Source organism: Mus caroli, unplaced genomic scaffold (genome assembly GCF_978045245.1).
Source record: "Mus caroli unplaced genomic scaffold, Mus_caroli_1 scaffold_13, whole genome shotgun sequence".
NCBI lineage: Eukaryota > Metazoa > Chordata > Mammalia > Rodentia > Muridae > Mus > Mus caroli.
In genome coordinates this window covers 14,832,279-14,846,739 of record NW_028227268.1, presented here as the reverse complement: position 1 = coordinate 14,846,739, position 14,461 = coordinate 14,832,279, and the positions used below count along the sequence as shown (strand labels likewise).

The following is a 14,461-nucleotide window of genomic DNA, read 5'->3' as shown; positions in this document are numbered from 1 at the left end:
CACGCACAGGGACATCCATCCACCCATCCATCCATCCATCTATCCATCCATCCATCCAAACACAATATTAAAATAATAAGCAAGTGGGCCATCAGTAGGTATTAGGGTGAGAAACATGGTTTGAATATGACCAGATGGCAGGCCAGATGGCTCAGTGAGTATAGGAGCTTGCTGCCAAGTCTGAAGATTTAAGTTCAATCTCCAGGACCTACACAATGAAAAGAAAACACTGATGCCCACAGTTGTCAGTCCTCCATAAGCACATGGTGCAGTGGAATACACGCCTGCTTGTGAACACACAAGCATACAGTGAATGTCCGAAAAACCAAAAACCACATATGACTGAAGAACTTGGTACTATCAGATAGCATAGTTCTTACGCTGAAGATCCAGTAGTAGGTTCACTGAGCCACAGCTCACACCTGCCTGGATAAAACAGACAAACACCACAGAGCATGCGCGCCAGTTGGGGGGAGGGGGAACATCACAGAGCATGCGCACAAGTCTAGGAGCAGATGGGCACCTGGGACAGGATTTCGATTGCTTAGAAATCATGGCCATTGGAAACCATTAACTTCCTCCCATCACCTCAGCTGCCTTCCTTCAACCTCACCTCCCAAAATTTTTCTTTTAAAGAGGCTAAAGCCAGCCAACGCTCATTCTTGAAGGTGTGTTTATGACAGAGAAGTTGGCTCTGGACCTCCGTGAAGGAAGGTTCCTGCGACCCAGCCCTTTCCTTCCTCTCTGCTTCCTGTTTAGCATGGAAGACGCAGCAGCGGCTTTCTCCAAACACTCCCAATGCCATAACACCTACGTGCACGAGGTTGCTGAAACTGTGAGCCAAAATAAAAAAAAAACTCCCTTTAAGTTTTTTTTTTGTTTTGTTTTGTTTTCTTTTTTATCAGGTATTCGGTCATGAGTGACAAAATAAAAGTGACAGATTCATGGGTTGGTGAGATGCCTTGGTAGTAAAACTGCTTGCTATCCAAGATTGACAATTATGGAATCCACTTGAAAAAAAAAAAGCCAGATGTAGTAGCTTGTGTCTGGAACCCCACTGTTCCTACAGTGAGATGAGAATGGGAGACAGGAGAATCACCCAGGGGCTCACATGCATAGTGCACCGGTGCAAATAACAAGAAACCCGGATTCAAGTATTGGTGGAAGAGAAGACACAGTCCCGCAGCTGTCCACTGATCGCTACCAGCACGCCACACACAAGCGTATAAATAACTATACACATGTAGCAAATAAATAAGAAGAAAAAGAATATTAAAAAGCAACTAACTGATGCACTTGCCAAGGTCACTCAACAGCCTCTTGGAGAGCAGGTGGGTGGGATGAACTCGTGTGGAACCCAAGACAGCACCACTGGACCAGAAAGAAGGAAGGTGCTGTCATAATTACAAGAGGCTATTGCCACTAAGATTTTATCCCAGGGCTGCTAAAATATGAAAAACAATGATATAGAACTGATGACATATTGAAGCTTCATTATAGACCTAGTACGTGCACTAAAGTCCACACTGAGCACACTGCATGGTTAGCTTGTTCTACAACTGTAACAGATTCAGGAGTCAGAACCATCCAGCCAAGTGACAAGGACATGAAAGAAGTGAAGAACAGGTCTAAGGCAGCTTCTAAGTGGCCTGTCTTGGATGGAAGTCCTACAGATACAATTCCAGACCCTTTGCCCTTCACTCTCCCGCTCCTATACTGTTGAGCACTGGATTGATTTACAAAGGGATGAGGGGGCGGGGCCAAACAGGGTCCTTTCCAGGTTCGTGAGAGAGATCGAAGGAAGAAAGCATATAAGGCCATAATGCCTTTCTTCCTGGCAGGAAGTCACCATACAGAAGGTCTGGTACTTGGACAAGTGACCACACACCGTCCTCCTGCTTGGTAAAGTCAAGAGAACTGACTCTCAGGATGCCCCAGCACGGTGAGAAGAATGGGGGGCTGCAGGCTTAAACGGGGCAACTTAACAGCTGCCCCCCCCATCACTGTCACCATTCACAGAGCTGCAAGCAAGAGCCTAACTCTGCTGCCGTTCCCATGACTGAAGTCAAAGGGCAGAACCACCATTGACTGGGTATGAGTCATCGCACTGGATCCTCTCCTGAGTCCTCTGATCTGAGCTGTGTCTCCTCGTTTGTCATCTGGGATGCTCTGGCCGATACACTCTCATGAATTCTTCACTGCAGAGCCCTGGTCTGCCCCCGTTTGGCCCAAGGCTAGGCAATGATTTCGCCAAACTTGGTACATCACTCTGGTTAGTGGGGCTGGCCAGCTGCTAGCTTTTGGCAGACTCCTAAAGTGTCCTCGTCCAAAATGCTCCAAGACCCAAAGGTTGGTGGTTACCATCTGTCATGATCAATCCTTCCACAGAAGGACCAAAAACGGCTCCATAAACATAAACAGAAAGATCTAGGTAAATAAACAAGAAAGTCAAGCTTTGTTTTTTTAAAGTGAGGAACAGTGGTTTTTCCCACAGCAATTAGGTCTCTTGTGAGGGGAAAAAAATAGACAAATATTTGGAAAACAATTGCAAATTTAGTGGATGGGGCTAAGAATGGATTCTAGAAGGCTGGAGGGCAGGCACGTCACATCTCATGGAACAAGACTTGAGCTTTTCCAAAATTCAAAAGATGAGTCTATGATGGTACTTCACTGTAGTCCTACTTCTTGGGGGACAAAGGGGGGAAAAGCATGAATTCAAATCCAGCCTGGGCTATGCAGTGAGTTTGAGGCCAACCTGGGCTATTTAAGGAAACCCCCACATACAAGATCCAGCTGAGATTGCCTTCTACTCCTATTCCAGGCTGACCACCACAGTAAAACTGCTGCCTGTATATTTTAAAAATAAAATTGGTTATATAATATGTAAATAATCCATAAGCAAACCATTCCTAAGTTAGTTAAGATTTTAATTACGTTATTTATCATGTGCATATGAGCATGATGCATGTACTCAGTGTACTCGTGAAGGTCAGAGGATAACTGATGGGGGTCAGGTCTTTCCTTCCACCCTGTAAGCTCCAAGGATCAAACCTGATGTATTATGTAACAGCCGGCTCTACTTTCTTTTTGTCACGAAGAGAAAGATGAAAATTCCCATTTTTGTTCTTTGATCAAAATTTGTCCTATTTTTTGGACTTCTCCCCCCCCCCACTTTGATTTTATAATCAATTTAGGACAAGCACTGCCTATTCCTTGAGTATGATCTACAACATGCTGGGTGTCTAAACTACAAAAGCTGGGAGTGGGGGTGCACTCTTGTAATCCCAGCACTTGGGAGGCTGAGGTAGAAGGATTGCTACAAGTTTTGGGCCAGCTGGGCTACAAAGTGAGTCCCTGTTTCAAAAACCCAGTAGTTCCTTCCGGGGACTCTTTGTTTTGTAGCTGCCACTTCTGGTGCATGTCTGTTTAATTCACCCTGATTGAATGCAGGATAAACACCGGGGAAAGGCTCATCGGTAAGTGAGGGTGTAGCCCCTCAGTGGATCGTGTCTTTTTATATTGTCATATGTATATGTTCCCATATTGTGTGATGTGAACTCTGTGCCTGGTGGGACTGGTTAAGTGACAACGGAATCAGGGTGGAATCCCTTGAACGAAACTGAAATGGCAGGATGTCTGCCCCTTGGGACTCTGTTTTTAGCTCTGGCTGTTGGCTCCTCCCTGCTGTGATAGTGGCTAGTGGCAACATTGTAACATTGTCATCCAGACCACATCCCCCTCCTACTTGGCAGTTTCCCAACTATGCCTCACCTTTCTCTTTTAGACTAGGTGGCTGGTTACTTGTTTTTGTAAAACTGGTAGCAGCCAGCAGAGGCGGGGCTTTTCAGATCTGTCACAACATGGTTGACACAGGTCAAAGGAAAACCAAGCACTACTTGAAGCTGCACATATTAGTAAGGATGAGTAATAATTCTGGTTGGCATTGTGACTGCACCTCTGGTTCAGAGGGCTGGCCTTTACCCTGGACATACCTTTGTTTGGCTCATGTCTGTTTGCTCATTTACCGTTTACTTGTTTGAGATAGGGCTTCTTTCTGTAGTTTCGGTTGGCTGAGAACTACGTAGCCATTATATGGCTTTGAACTCAAGGCAAGCCGGTTGCCACAGACTCCTACTTGCTGGGGTGACAGGTGTGGATGACCATTGTTGTTACTGTTGTTCTTTTAATTATCCATCTCTGATGGGGTTAGAGAGTTGGCCCAGGAGTTCAGAGCACAGGGGGCTCTTGCAGAGGACCTAGGTTTAGTTTCCAGCATCCACTTGTTGGGGTACATCCACTAAAAATTCCAGAGGAATAGTATGCCCTCTCTGGTTGCCATGGGTGCTGCATACATATGGTACACATACATAGATACATACACGCCAGCCACACATAAAAAAAGAAATAAATAGAAAAACACCTTTAAAAAAATATCTTGTTTCAAGATCACAAACTGTACTATAAATAGGAAAGGCCACATCTTGGAATCAAATAAGACTCATGTTTCTATTGTCCTCAAAATGATACTTTTGGACAGAGATGAGGAACATCATCAAATTTCCACTTCACATACCCACGTGGATAAAAAATTCTCCCAAACTGAAAATGAAGGCGTTTTGTGTATTTGGGGTTTTGTTGTTGTTTGTTTGTTTTTGTTTTTTGTTTTTCTTTTTTTTGAGACAGGGTTTCTCTGTGTAGTCTTGGCTGTCCTGGAACTCACCCTATAGACCAGGCTGGCCTCGAACTCAGAAATCCGCCTGCCTCTGCCTCCCAAGTGCTGGGATTAAAGGCGTGTGCCACCACACCCGGCCGTGTATTTGTTTTGATATGTACTGACTTATTAGAGACATTTTCAGATTTTGTAGGTGATTGGCTACCAAAAACAAAAAACAAAAAAACTAAGGTTAAGGGGCTGGGGAGATGACTCAGCAGTTAAGAGCACTGACTGCTCTGCCAGAGGTCCTGAGTTCAATTCCAAGCAACCACAAGGTGGCTGTAATGGGGTCTAATGCCCTCTTCTGGTGTGTGTAAAGACAGCTATGGTGTGTAGCATATAGCTACAGTATAAGATAAATAATTCTTTTTTTTTTTTAAATCTAAGGTTAAAAAGGGATCTCTAAAGGTTGAAGACATCAGAGATCATGTCTAAAAATAAAGTGGCTGCCTTTTCATCTCCTCTAATCCTTAGTTTCTAATCACTGAAGGAGCAGACCATCTTTGGGGACCAGGAATCTGGGTACTGTAGATCCCGCTGGCATTCCTGCTTCACAAATTAATTTCAGCACACTTTACAACGTGTTAATAAATTACTGTGTGTTGCCCCCTGGATGTTGCAAATAACAATAATGAAATAAACTTTGCAATCACCAGTGTGAGATTCAGTTCTGGATAAACCCAGCTGTCCTGAAACAACAAATTCTCTGTCTCCCAGCTGGTTACTTCCAGGGTCGCTAATTGGGCCGAGGCTGAGAGGAGCTCTGGCCTCACCTCCAAGGCAGTCCCAGCTGAGGTCAGTCAAAGCATGAAACTGTTTATGCCATTTACCTAAAGGTGTCCTTCCCACCCCTGCAATGAAATTTGACTTCTCCGGTAAGATTTGTAGTTAACTAAATGACATGGTACGATTCCCTAAGACCAAGAATGACCTCAGTGACTGAAAAGGAATCTTATGTGGTTGGAGAGGTGAGGTTTCTCAGTGGTTAGAGCTTTGACTGCTCTTCCAAAGGTCCCAGGTTTGATGTCTAGCATCCTCACAGTAGCTAAAAAAATCGGTGATGCCTCCAGTCTCAGGGGCTGCAGCCTCTCCTCTGGCTTTTGCAGGCACTGCGTACATACAGTGCACAGACATACCTGTAGTGAAAACACCAATAGGTGTAAAGATAAATAAATAAAAACTAAATAGAAATTAAAAAGGAAATGAGTCTTAAGACATGCCCGGGGGCTGGTGAGATGGCTCAGTAGGTAAGAGCACCTGACTGCTCTTCTGAAGGTCCGAAGTTCAAATCCCAGCAACCACATGGTGGCTCACAACCACCCGTAATGAGATCTGATGCCCTCTTCTGGTATGTCTGAAGACAGCTACAGTGTACTTACATTAAATAAATAAATAAATAAATAAATAAATAAATAAATAAAAAGACATGCCCGGTGGTGTAGGCCTGTAATCCCAGCTAATGAAGTAAGTGGCTGAGGCAGGAGAATTGGCAGTTCAAGGCCAGCATGGGCAATTTAGTGAGACCGGGACTCAGTATATTACGTAAAAGCTGTGCACAGTCACGTGTACTGCAACCTCAGTTCTGGGGAGCAGCAAACAGGAGGAACCCTGAGGCTCTCCGACCAGTCATCTTGAGTGCTTGCTTAGCATGCACAAAACCCTGGGTTCTAATCCTGGAACCACAAACAAACAGAAAAGGAGATGACCACGGAGTGTAGAGCACTGGGAAGCTGAACTGAGAGCCATCAGAGGTCTTCCTCAGGACTGGAGTCCTAACGATAATTTTAGCACATCCATTGAAATCATGGTCAACATGTCTATGGACAGTCGCTTCACGTATCTGACTGCTGACCTGCTGGTTCCTCTCCTAGGTCTCAGGGGAACCTCAGATATCCTTCCACGCTCCCCTCAGGATCTGTCTCTCCAATGTTCCCCCAGAAGAACGGTGACACTATCCCTGACCCAGTTCAAAGGTTAAAGCAAGAACCCCCCAAGGTCATCCACATTCCCCTCTTCCTCACACACCGTATCAATTCCAACAGAAAGTAAGTGTTTTGAAGACCATATTCATCTCTCCTGGTTTCATACCTGGCCACCTTTCCAGCCTAGGCCACCATCTTGGCTTGAATTATAGCAAAGCAAAAAACCATCAATGAACAACAAGTGAAAATTCCCAAACTGTTGATCAACAGTGCTTGCTAGACAGTCTGGACCAAATCAGCGTTTCCTCCAGAAACCACCATTAACCCAAGTATGGCCACCGTGGTACTGACAGTGGCACCCAACACGTGCATATCACCTTCTGCCGTGTGAGGTGCTTTCCTGTAAACTCATCTCCAGGAATCCTCCACTTGCCAGCAATATTGATTTCATAACCCTTGATCAGGAAACCCAGTCTCTGATGGGCCAAGGGAACGCCTATGGTCCGAGACGGGACGTGAGCGGTGGATTGATCTGCCCGTCTCATAAGGAACAACTCTGCATTCTTTCATTACAACATAGACTCAAAACTCTACATTGCAAATATTTCTTCAGGGACAGCTCTGTGAGAGAGCTTAATTTTGTGGAAAAGAATGACAGGCCCTCTCCTTCTCACCTCCGGGAGGAATCATGCCCTTGGTGACACATATGGCTGATAAAATATAAACAAGTGGAAGCCTACAAAGAAGACACTCCCCCAGTTTTGAGTGTGAAAGTGTACCTGTTTCTGTGTGTGCACACGTGTATGGGCTAATGTCCGGATCATCTTGGAACACCCTTCCACCTTGGTCCTTGCAGGGTCCCTTAGAACCCAGAGTTCTCTGACGTGGTTAGTTCTTACTAGATGTGGGTAGTCTAGTTAGCTTTGTTTGCTTGCCCTGAGGCTCCATAACCACCTTGTGAGGTGGAGATTACAGGCAGGCTGTTGGTGTGTTTCTGGGGATGCAAACTATCTTAGGGTTTGTATTTCTGCACACAACAAAGCATCATGACCAAGAAGCAAGTTGGGGAGGAAAGGGTTTATTCAGTTTACACTTCCACACTGCTGTTCATCACCAAAGGAAGTTAGGACAGGAACTCACACAGGGCAGGAACTTAGAGACAGGAGCTGATGCAGAGGCTATGGAGGGGTGTTCCTTACTGGCTTGCTTCCCCTCACTTGCTCAGCTTGTCTTCTTGTAGAACCCAGGACAAGCAAGCCCAGAGATGGCACCACCCACAATGGGCTGGGCCCTCCCTCACTAATTGAGAACATGCCTTACAGTTGGATCTCATGGAGGCATTCCTCAAGGGAGGCTCCTTTCTCTGTGATAACTCCAGCTTGTGTCAGGTTGACACACACAACCAACCAGCACACAAACTTTGGTCCTTAGGCTTACAGGACTCTACCACTGCCCAGACCACAAAGACCCTTTGGAGAACCTTCCACTTTCATGAGTATGCAGGACTAAGGCCTTTTGGATAGCCCAGCTTATTGAATTTTTATACACTTAATCGCTGGTGCTGAGATTTTTTTATTTTTTATTTTTTGCTTCTTACATCTACTTAGGGTTAAAAATCCAAACACCTAGGTGCCACCTATGACCAATGAAATCCTGGTCTCTTGGGCAGGGACAGCAGCATAGGCTTGCTGAGTTTTGTGAGGGATTTCAACATGAAGCCATGATAAAAACCACTGCTAGGCTGCCATGCTGGGTGACAGTGGCATGTCCTATATATACCCCACTAAGAGAAGAGATGAGGCTCAGCCATGGGGTAAGCCCATTTGGAGAAGTCAGCTTTCTGAAAGGTTCCGTAATTCTCTGTGTTAGCGAATGTTTGAACAGTCTATACCTGCCACCAAAGGATTTGGGACTAAGTAGTTAGAACTTCTTAGGAGAGGGCTGGTGAGATGGCCCAGCAAGAAAAGGTCACTTGCTGCTGAGCCTGATGTCTAATCCCTGGGACCCGTATGATGGAGAGAGGTGACTCCTACTAGCTGTCCTCTGACTACACACTTACTTACACACACACACACACACACACACACACACACACACACACACTAAATAAATGTAAAAACAATAAAAAAAATCAACTTCTTAGGTGATCTCAGTTTGATGACACACACCTGTGACCCCAGGAGCTGAGAGGCTAAGGGGAGAGCAAGGTCAGCCTGCATGTGTATGAAGTCCAAGGCTAGCCTGGATCAAACAAACAAGCTAGCTAGCTAGGTTAGGTGAGCCCAGCGTGCAGCCAGGGCTGAGAACCGCTACTTTGCATGGTGCCTGCTTTGTTTGGAAGAGGAAGCAGCAGCGGCCAGACTGCCCCCCATTAACCTGTTGGCACTGCAGCAGGTGTCACAGGAATGTCCTCCCCTCTTCAGCCGGACCAGGCAGTGCTAGGCACTGACTGCAATCCAGATTTATGGTCTTGGACAAACAGAACCTTGTCTTGGCACGGCCCCATCTCCCGAGCGTTAATTAAGGCCTAAATAACTCCCATCAGTTTGTGTGTGAAGTAAATGCACCTCGATTTAAGGCAACTCCCCCATTGTGTCTGGTCTGATGGGACCACAGCTTGCAGGTTTACACAAACACTTCCTAGTCTCTTCTTTAATGAGAAGATAGCGCTGTGAAGTCGTCCTGACAATGTTTTTACTAAATTTTGGATCGCATTTATGACTGATATGATAATGGGTAATAAGATAGTAGCATGCACTCCATTCAGCCGCTAATCAGCGTGATTATCGCCAGAGTCTTTCAAGGTAATTATTGCTTCTTATCACCGTCCATTTCATTAAAATTCTGGCAGGTACGGGTGGAAATGGTGCTCATGAGGGTGGAAGTTGAATGGTAAGACCATAGAGATACAAAAGGCACAGGTGAGCTTATCAAATAGTGAGTGAAATACCCATAATGCACCGCTCCCCACACTCCGTCTTCTCTCTTTACCCCATGGGCAGAACAAGGATGTGCCTGATCAAGGTATGGGCTTTCTCAGGGCTTTGGATTTGAACCTGTGGCTAGACTTATCTTGTCATTTATTCTTAGATAAATATGCACTTGGGATTTAGGGGCATGAGTGAGCCTCCCTTCTATCCCTCTTGGGATCAACATTAAACTGCTGACTGCAATTTAGGGAAAGGTACACAGGCAAAGAGACACAATCAAGGGAAGCCGGGCTCTCTGCTCCAGTGGCCCCAGGAGAAGCACATGTAGATCTGAGAGCAGACTCAGGCAGAGGCCAGGGCGGGAAGTCAATCCTACACTACCCTGGGGCTTGTCAATCTGTCAGGATAAAGATACTCTCTCTGCGGTCTATACAGGGAGAGCAGATTTGAATGTACTCATATGACATGAAGCTCAGAGAAAAAGAGAATGAGAAAAAAAAAGTTGTTTTTGTTTTCTCAAGATACGGTTTTTCTGTGTAGCCCTGGCTGTCCCAGAATCCACTCTATAGACCAAGCTGGCCTCAAACTCAGAGATCTGTCCACCTCTGCCTCCCAAGTACTGGGCTTAAATGCCTGTGCCACCACTGCCTGGCTGGAAAGACCATTTAAAAATTATTTTCATTATTATTTTGTATTTTGCCTGCATGTATTTCCGTGTACCATGGCATGGCTGGTGCCCTGGAGGGACATTAGATGGTGGGCATCAGATCCCCTGGATCTGGAGTCATAACCAGTTGTGAGTCACTGAATATGGGCATTAGGAAATGAACTCGGGTCCTCTGCACAAGGAACATCCCTCTTAATGTCTCCCCTCACCCCCAAACCCACATTTGCTCCAACTGTGCCAGCAAGAGAAATTCTGGCATCTGAGTTTTACTATTTTACTACTTTTTCTGATTGCCCACAGCCATGCCCAAAGGGTCAAGCTCATGTCAATCTCCAGCAGGCAGCCAGAAGAGCATCAAAGAGAAGGCAGCACAGCCAACCGTACGTGAGAGCTGGGGAGAAGATGGCTCAGTTAAGTACAAGCGCGAGGACCTGAGTCTGGATCCCTGGCATCTACAGGAAGAGCTGGACACGATACCTGCCACATGCCTGACATTTTGGAGCTAGAGAAGCAGAGGCAGGCTGATGCCTGAGCCTCCCGAGCAGAATATGTGAATTCCATTTTCAGTGAGTGATGTGCTCTCAAAAAAAAAATAAGGTGGAGGAGAATGACTGGGAATTACACACAATGTTGACCTACAGCTTCTAGACACAGAAAGACAGACAGACAGACACACAGACACACACACACAGACACACACAGACACACAAAATCAAGTTGGGAAGGGTATGCCATACATGCTGGTTAAAAACAGCATACTGTATGATTTAATGGGAGGAGCTGGTTAGGAAACGAATCACTAATAACCTATAACGGGAGTCAGAGGGATATATGGGTATTCATCTCTGAATCAAGGGGCCACTCTTGGCTTTTCTTTCAATTAGGACCTTTTTCCAGTGTGTATTTTAAGTTTTAAAAACTGCATATTAATTCTCCAATCAGAAAAGGTCATCATTTGCCAAGATTAGCATGCATCCTTTGTGACGTAGCCATCGTGGCTTTGATAAAGCTGATCCACAAAGTACTACTGAACTCAGGCTGAACAGGGACAGTCCTCTCCTTTGCCTTTGTGAAACCACCTTGAGGTGATGCTTACGATGGCGTTCCTGAACCTGGTGAGAGGAGACTATCCTAGCTAGGGATATTTATTCTCTCTGGAAAGTTCCAGAAATTCTGGAGCAGGCGTAGCTGGGTAACAATAAAACTTTATTTATAAAGAGAGTAGTTTGGGCTAGGAAAGACAGCTTAGTAGTGGCTAAAACACTTAAAAAAATATCCGTGGGACTGGAGTTTGGATCTCCAAGACTCACATAAATGCTTAGTAGATGTAGCAGCCTGTCTGTAACGCTACTCCTTAGAAGACACAAGATTCCCAGAACAAGGAGCTGGCCAGGCTAGCCATATCAGGTAGCTCCAGGTTCAATTGAGAGATGCTGCCTCAAAGAATAAGGTGGAAAGCAATCAGGGAAAAGAACTGGCATCCACCTCAGGCCTCCATATACACATAGTCTCTTTCTCTCACAGACACACACACACACACACACACACACACACACACACACACCCTCATGCACTTGGGCACCATTCATAAATAAGCAGACACACATGCGGGCACACCATCACATACATATGAATAGGTGACAAGGAGAACAAACCAAACCAGAACAAAGCAGCTTGCCATCACCTGAAGGGCTAATACTCAAGAAACAGACGTAACTAGGCATCAGACAGGTCATCCCTGCCTACAGTAGTATTTATAGAAAGCATCCCTCCGATTGCTCCCGTAACGGGCCACAACTTCTCACACATTGGGAGGTCTTCTAGTGTGTTCATGGTTTTGGCTATGAGAAATGTTGATCTTGGTCCCCTAGGTAAATAGGCGGCATCTGAAAGCTGGGAAATGAGCCTAATTTTTTTCCTTTGCTTTGAGACCCTCCAGGCTAGTCTCAAACTTGAGATCTTCCCTGGCGCCTCCCCCACCCCACCCCATACCCAGTGCTAGGAATACAGGTATGTATCATCACACCCACCATTCCTGCCTCCAAGTGACTCATGTGGTGATATAAACAGAAGGTGTTTAATACCCCCTTGCTGAATAATGAATGAATGAATGAATTCGTGAGTGAATGAATGAATGAATATGAATGAATGAATTCCTGAAAGTCTTCTTTTGGTGAGCTTTAATAAAACTCAGTTTTGAGCATCACCTCTTGGGGACCATTGAAACTCCATCCAGGCAAAGTCCCTCCTAAATTAGCTATCTTGTATTCTCAGCACTAAGGAGATGACCTAATCTGAGGTGGCTTAGGAAGAGGCACGGCCCCAGATCATACAGAAGGTGCCCAGCAGCTCTGACATCTGCCAGTCACTCTTTACAGTCTAGCCAGTCACAAGGTGGCACAGTGCCTGCCCCACAAATACAGCCATGCCCTGTAAGTAATTTGACCCTGCTCAGGGTAGGAAGTTCTAAGATGTTTCTGGGTCCCCTCTCCACTCACTGCAATCACTTCCATTGCAGAAAGGAGGAAAGACAGGCACATTAGAAGACAGCAAAACCAGACTATATGATATCCCATGCCTGGTCCCAATGGGCCAGGGCCTCTTTGAGGTTTCAGGCCCAGAGCAGGGCTGGGAGACCGAGACTCGAGTGAGACTCGGATTGAGAGGCTCTGAGCGGCTACTCACGCTATCATTGCTTCCTTTGTTGTCTTCATACTTGGTTTCTATGTGGATGGAGAATTTCGGCAGGAAGGAGCACTGTGGAGAAAAAACAGACTTTGATCAGCACAGTAGTTGTCTTGTGTCTTTAGTGTGGCACGGGCCACTTGGCTGACCATTCGGTTGGGAGCACAGGCCTACAGCAGACACGGTAAGTCACACGTTAATAACCATGTCCTGGAGGAGAAGCCGCCACCACGAACAGCCCTTCTTCTAAGAGTCAGACCAGAGGCAGTAAGCTGTGTTGGAAGGGGTGTGGCCCAGGACATTTCCAAAGGGAATATGTGCTAGAAATCCTGACACGGGCGTGGCTATGTAGACACCTGTTGCAGTGGCCAACTCCAGGACAGGGGAGCCCACCTGCTCACTAGGGACCTGACCTTAACCCATGTGTTAAGGTGCATATAAAATTAGGATGTGAGCCGGGCGTGGTGGCGCACACCTTTAATCCCAGCACTCGGGAGGCAGAGGCAGGTGGATTTCTGAGTTCGAGGCCAGCCTGGTCTACAAAGTGAGTGCCAGGACAGCCAGGGCTACACAGAGAAACCCTGTCTCGAAAAACCAAAAAAAAAAAAAAAAAAAAAAAAAAAAAAAAATTAGGATGTGTGTGCAGGTATCACAGTTCAACCTTGAGAACAGAGATTATTAGTCAGATAGGTATGCATGTGTCACGTGTGTGTATATACATGTGTGCATGCATGTATGTGCATGCATGCAAGCATAGACATGCTGATGGTCTCTGATGGGTGTTTTCCTCAGTCACACTCCACCTTTTGTGTGTGTGTTTGTGTGTGTGTGAGTGTGTGAGACAGGGTCTCTCTATGTAGTCCTGCCTGCCCTGGAACTCCCTCTGTAGACCAGGCTGGCCTCAAACTCACAAAGATCCTCCTGCCTCTGCCTCCAGTGCTGCTTTTAAGGGTGTATACTGCCTTTGTATCTGCCTGTCTCCACCTTGCCCTACCCCCAGCTGAGATCATGATAGGTACCTGTGCTCTTGTATTTTATGTGGGTGCTGGGAGCTAAGCAAAGCTCACCCTGCTTGCCCAGCAAACACTTTACCTAACAAGCAAGCTCCCAGGCTCTAGAATTTGTTTTTTAATCTGTAACTTTTCAGCACTGGCAAGATGACTCAACAGGAAACGTACTTGCCGCTCAAGTCTGACGACCTGAGTTCTATCCCTGGAACTCACGGAAAAAACCGGATGTGATAGTGCAAATCTGTACTCCCAGTCTTTCTATGGAAAATGGGAAGCAGAGGCAAGACCTTTCTGGAAGCTTATGGGCAAGCTAGCCTGGGGTCCACAGCATAGTAGAAACAGTAAGAGAAACCCAGCCTCAAAATAAGGTTGAAGGAAAGATCGGAATTTCAACGTTGTCTTCTAAACCTCACCCCCTTTATTTGTTTTGTTTTTGTTTTGCTTTTGTTTTGTTTTTCGAGACAGGGTTTCTCTGTATAGCCCTGGCTATCCTGGAACTCACTTTGTAGACCAGGCTGGCCTCGAACTCAGAA

General features: G+C 45.9%; 1 protein-coding gene across 1 annotated transcript in view; it reads right to left on the bottom strand.

Moving 5' to 3' along the window:
* Pitpnc1 (phosphatidylinositol transfer protein cytoplasmic 1) overlaps positions 1 to 14,461 on the bottom strand; it is a 265,819-nt gene that overhangs the window by 73,624 nt on the left and 177,734 nt on the right. The window contains exon 5 of the mRNA XM_029483564.2: positions 12,919 to 12,990. Coding sequence (XP_029339424.1) covers positions 12,919 to 12,990 — 72 coding nt within the window. The remainder of the gene's footprint in view (positions 1 to 12,918; positions 12,991 to 14,461) is intronic.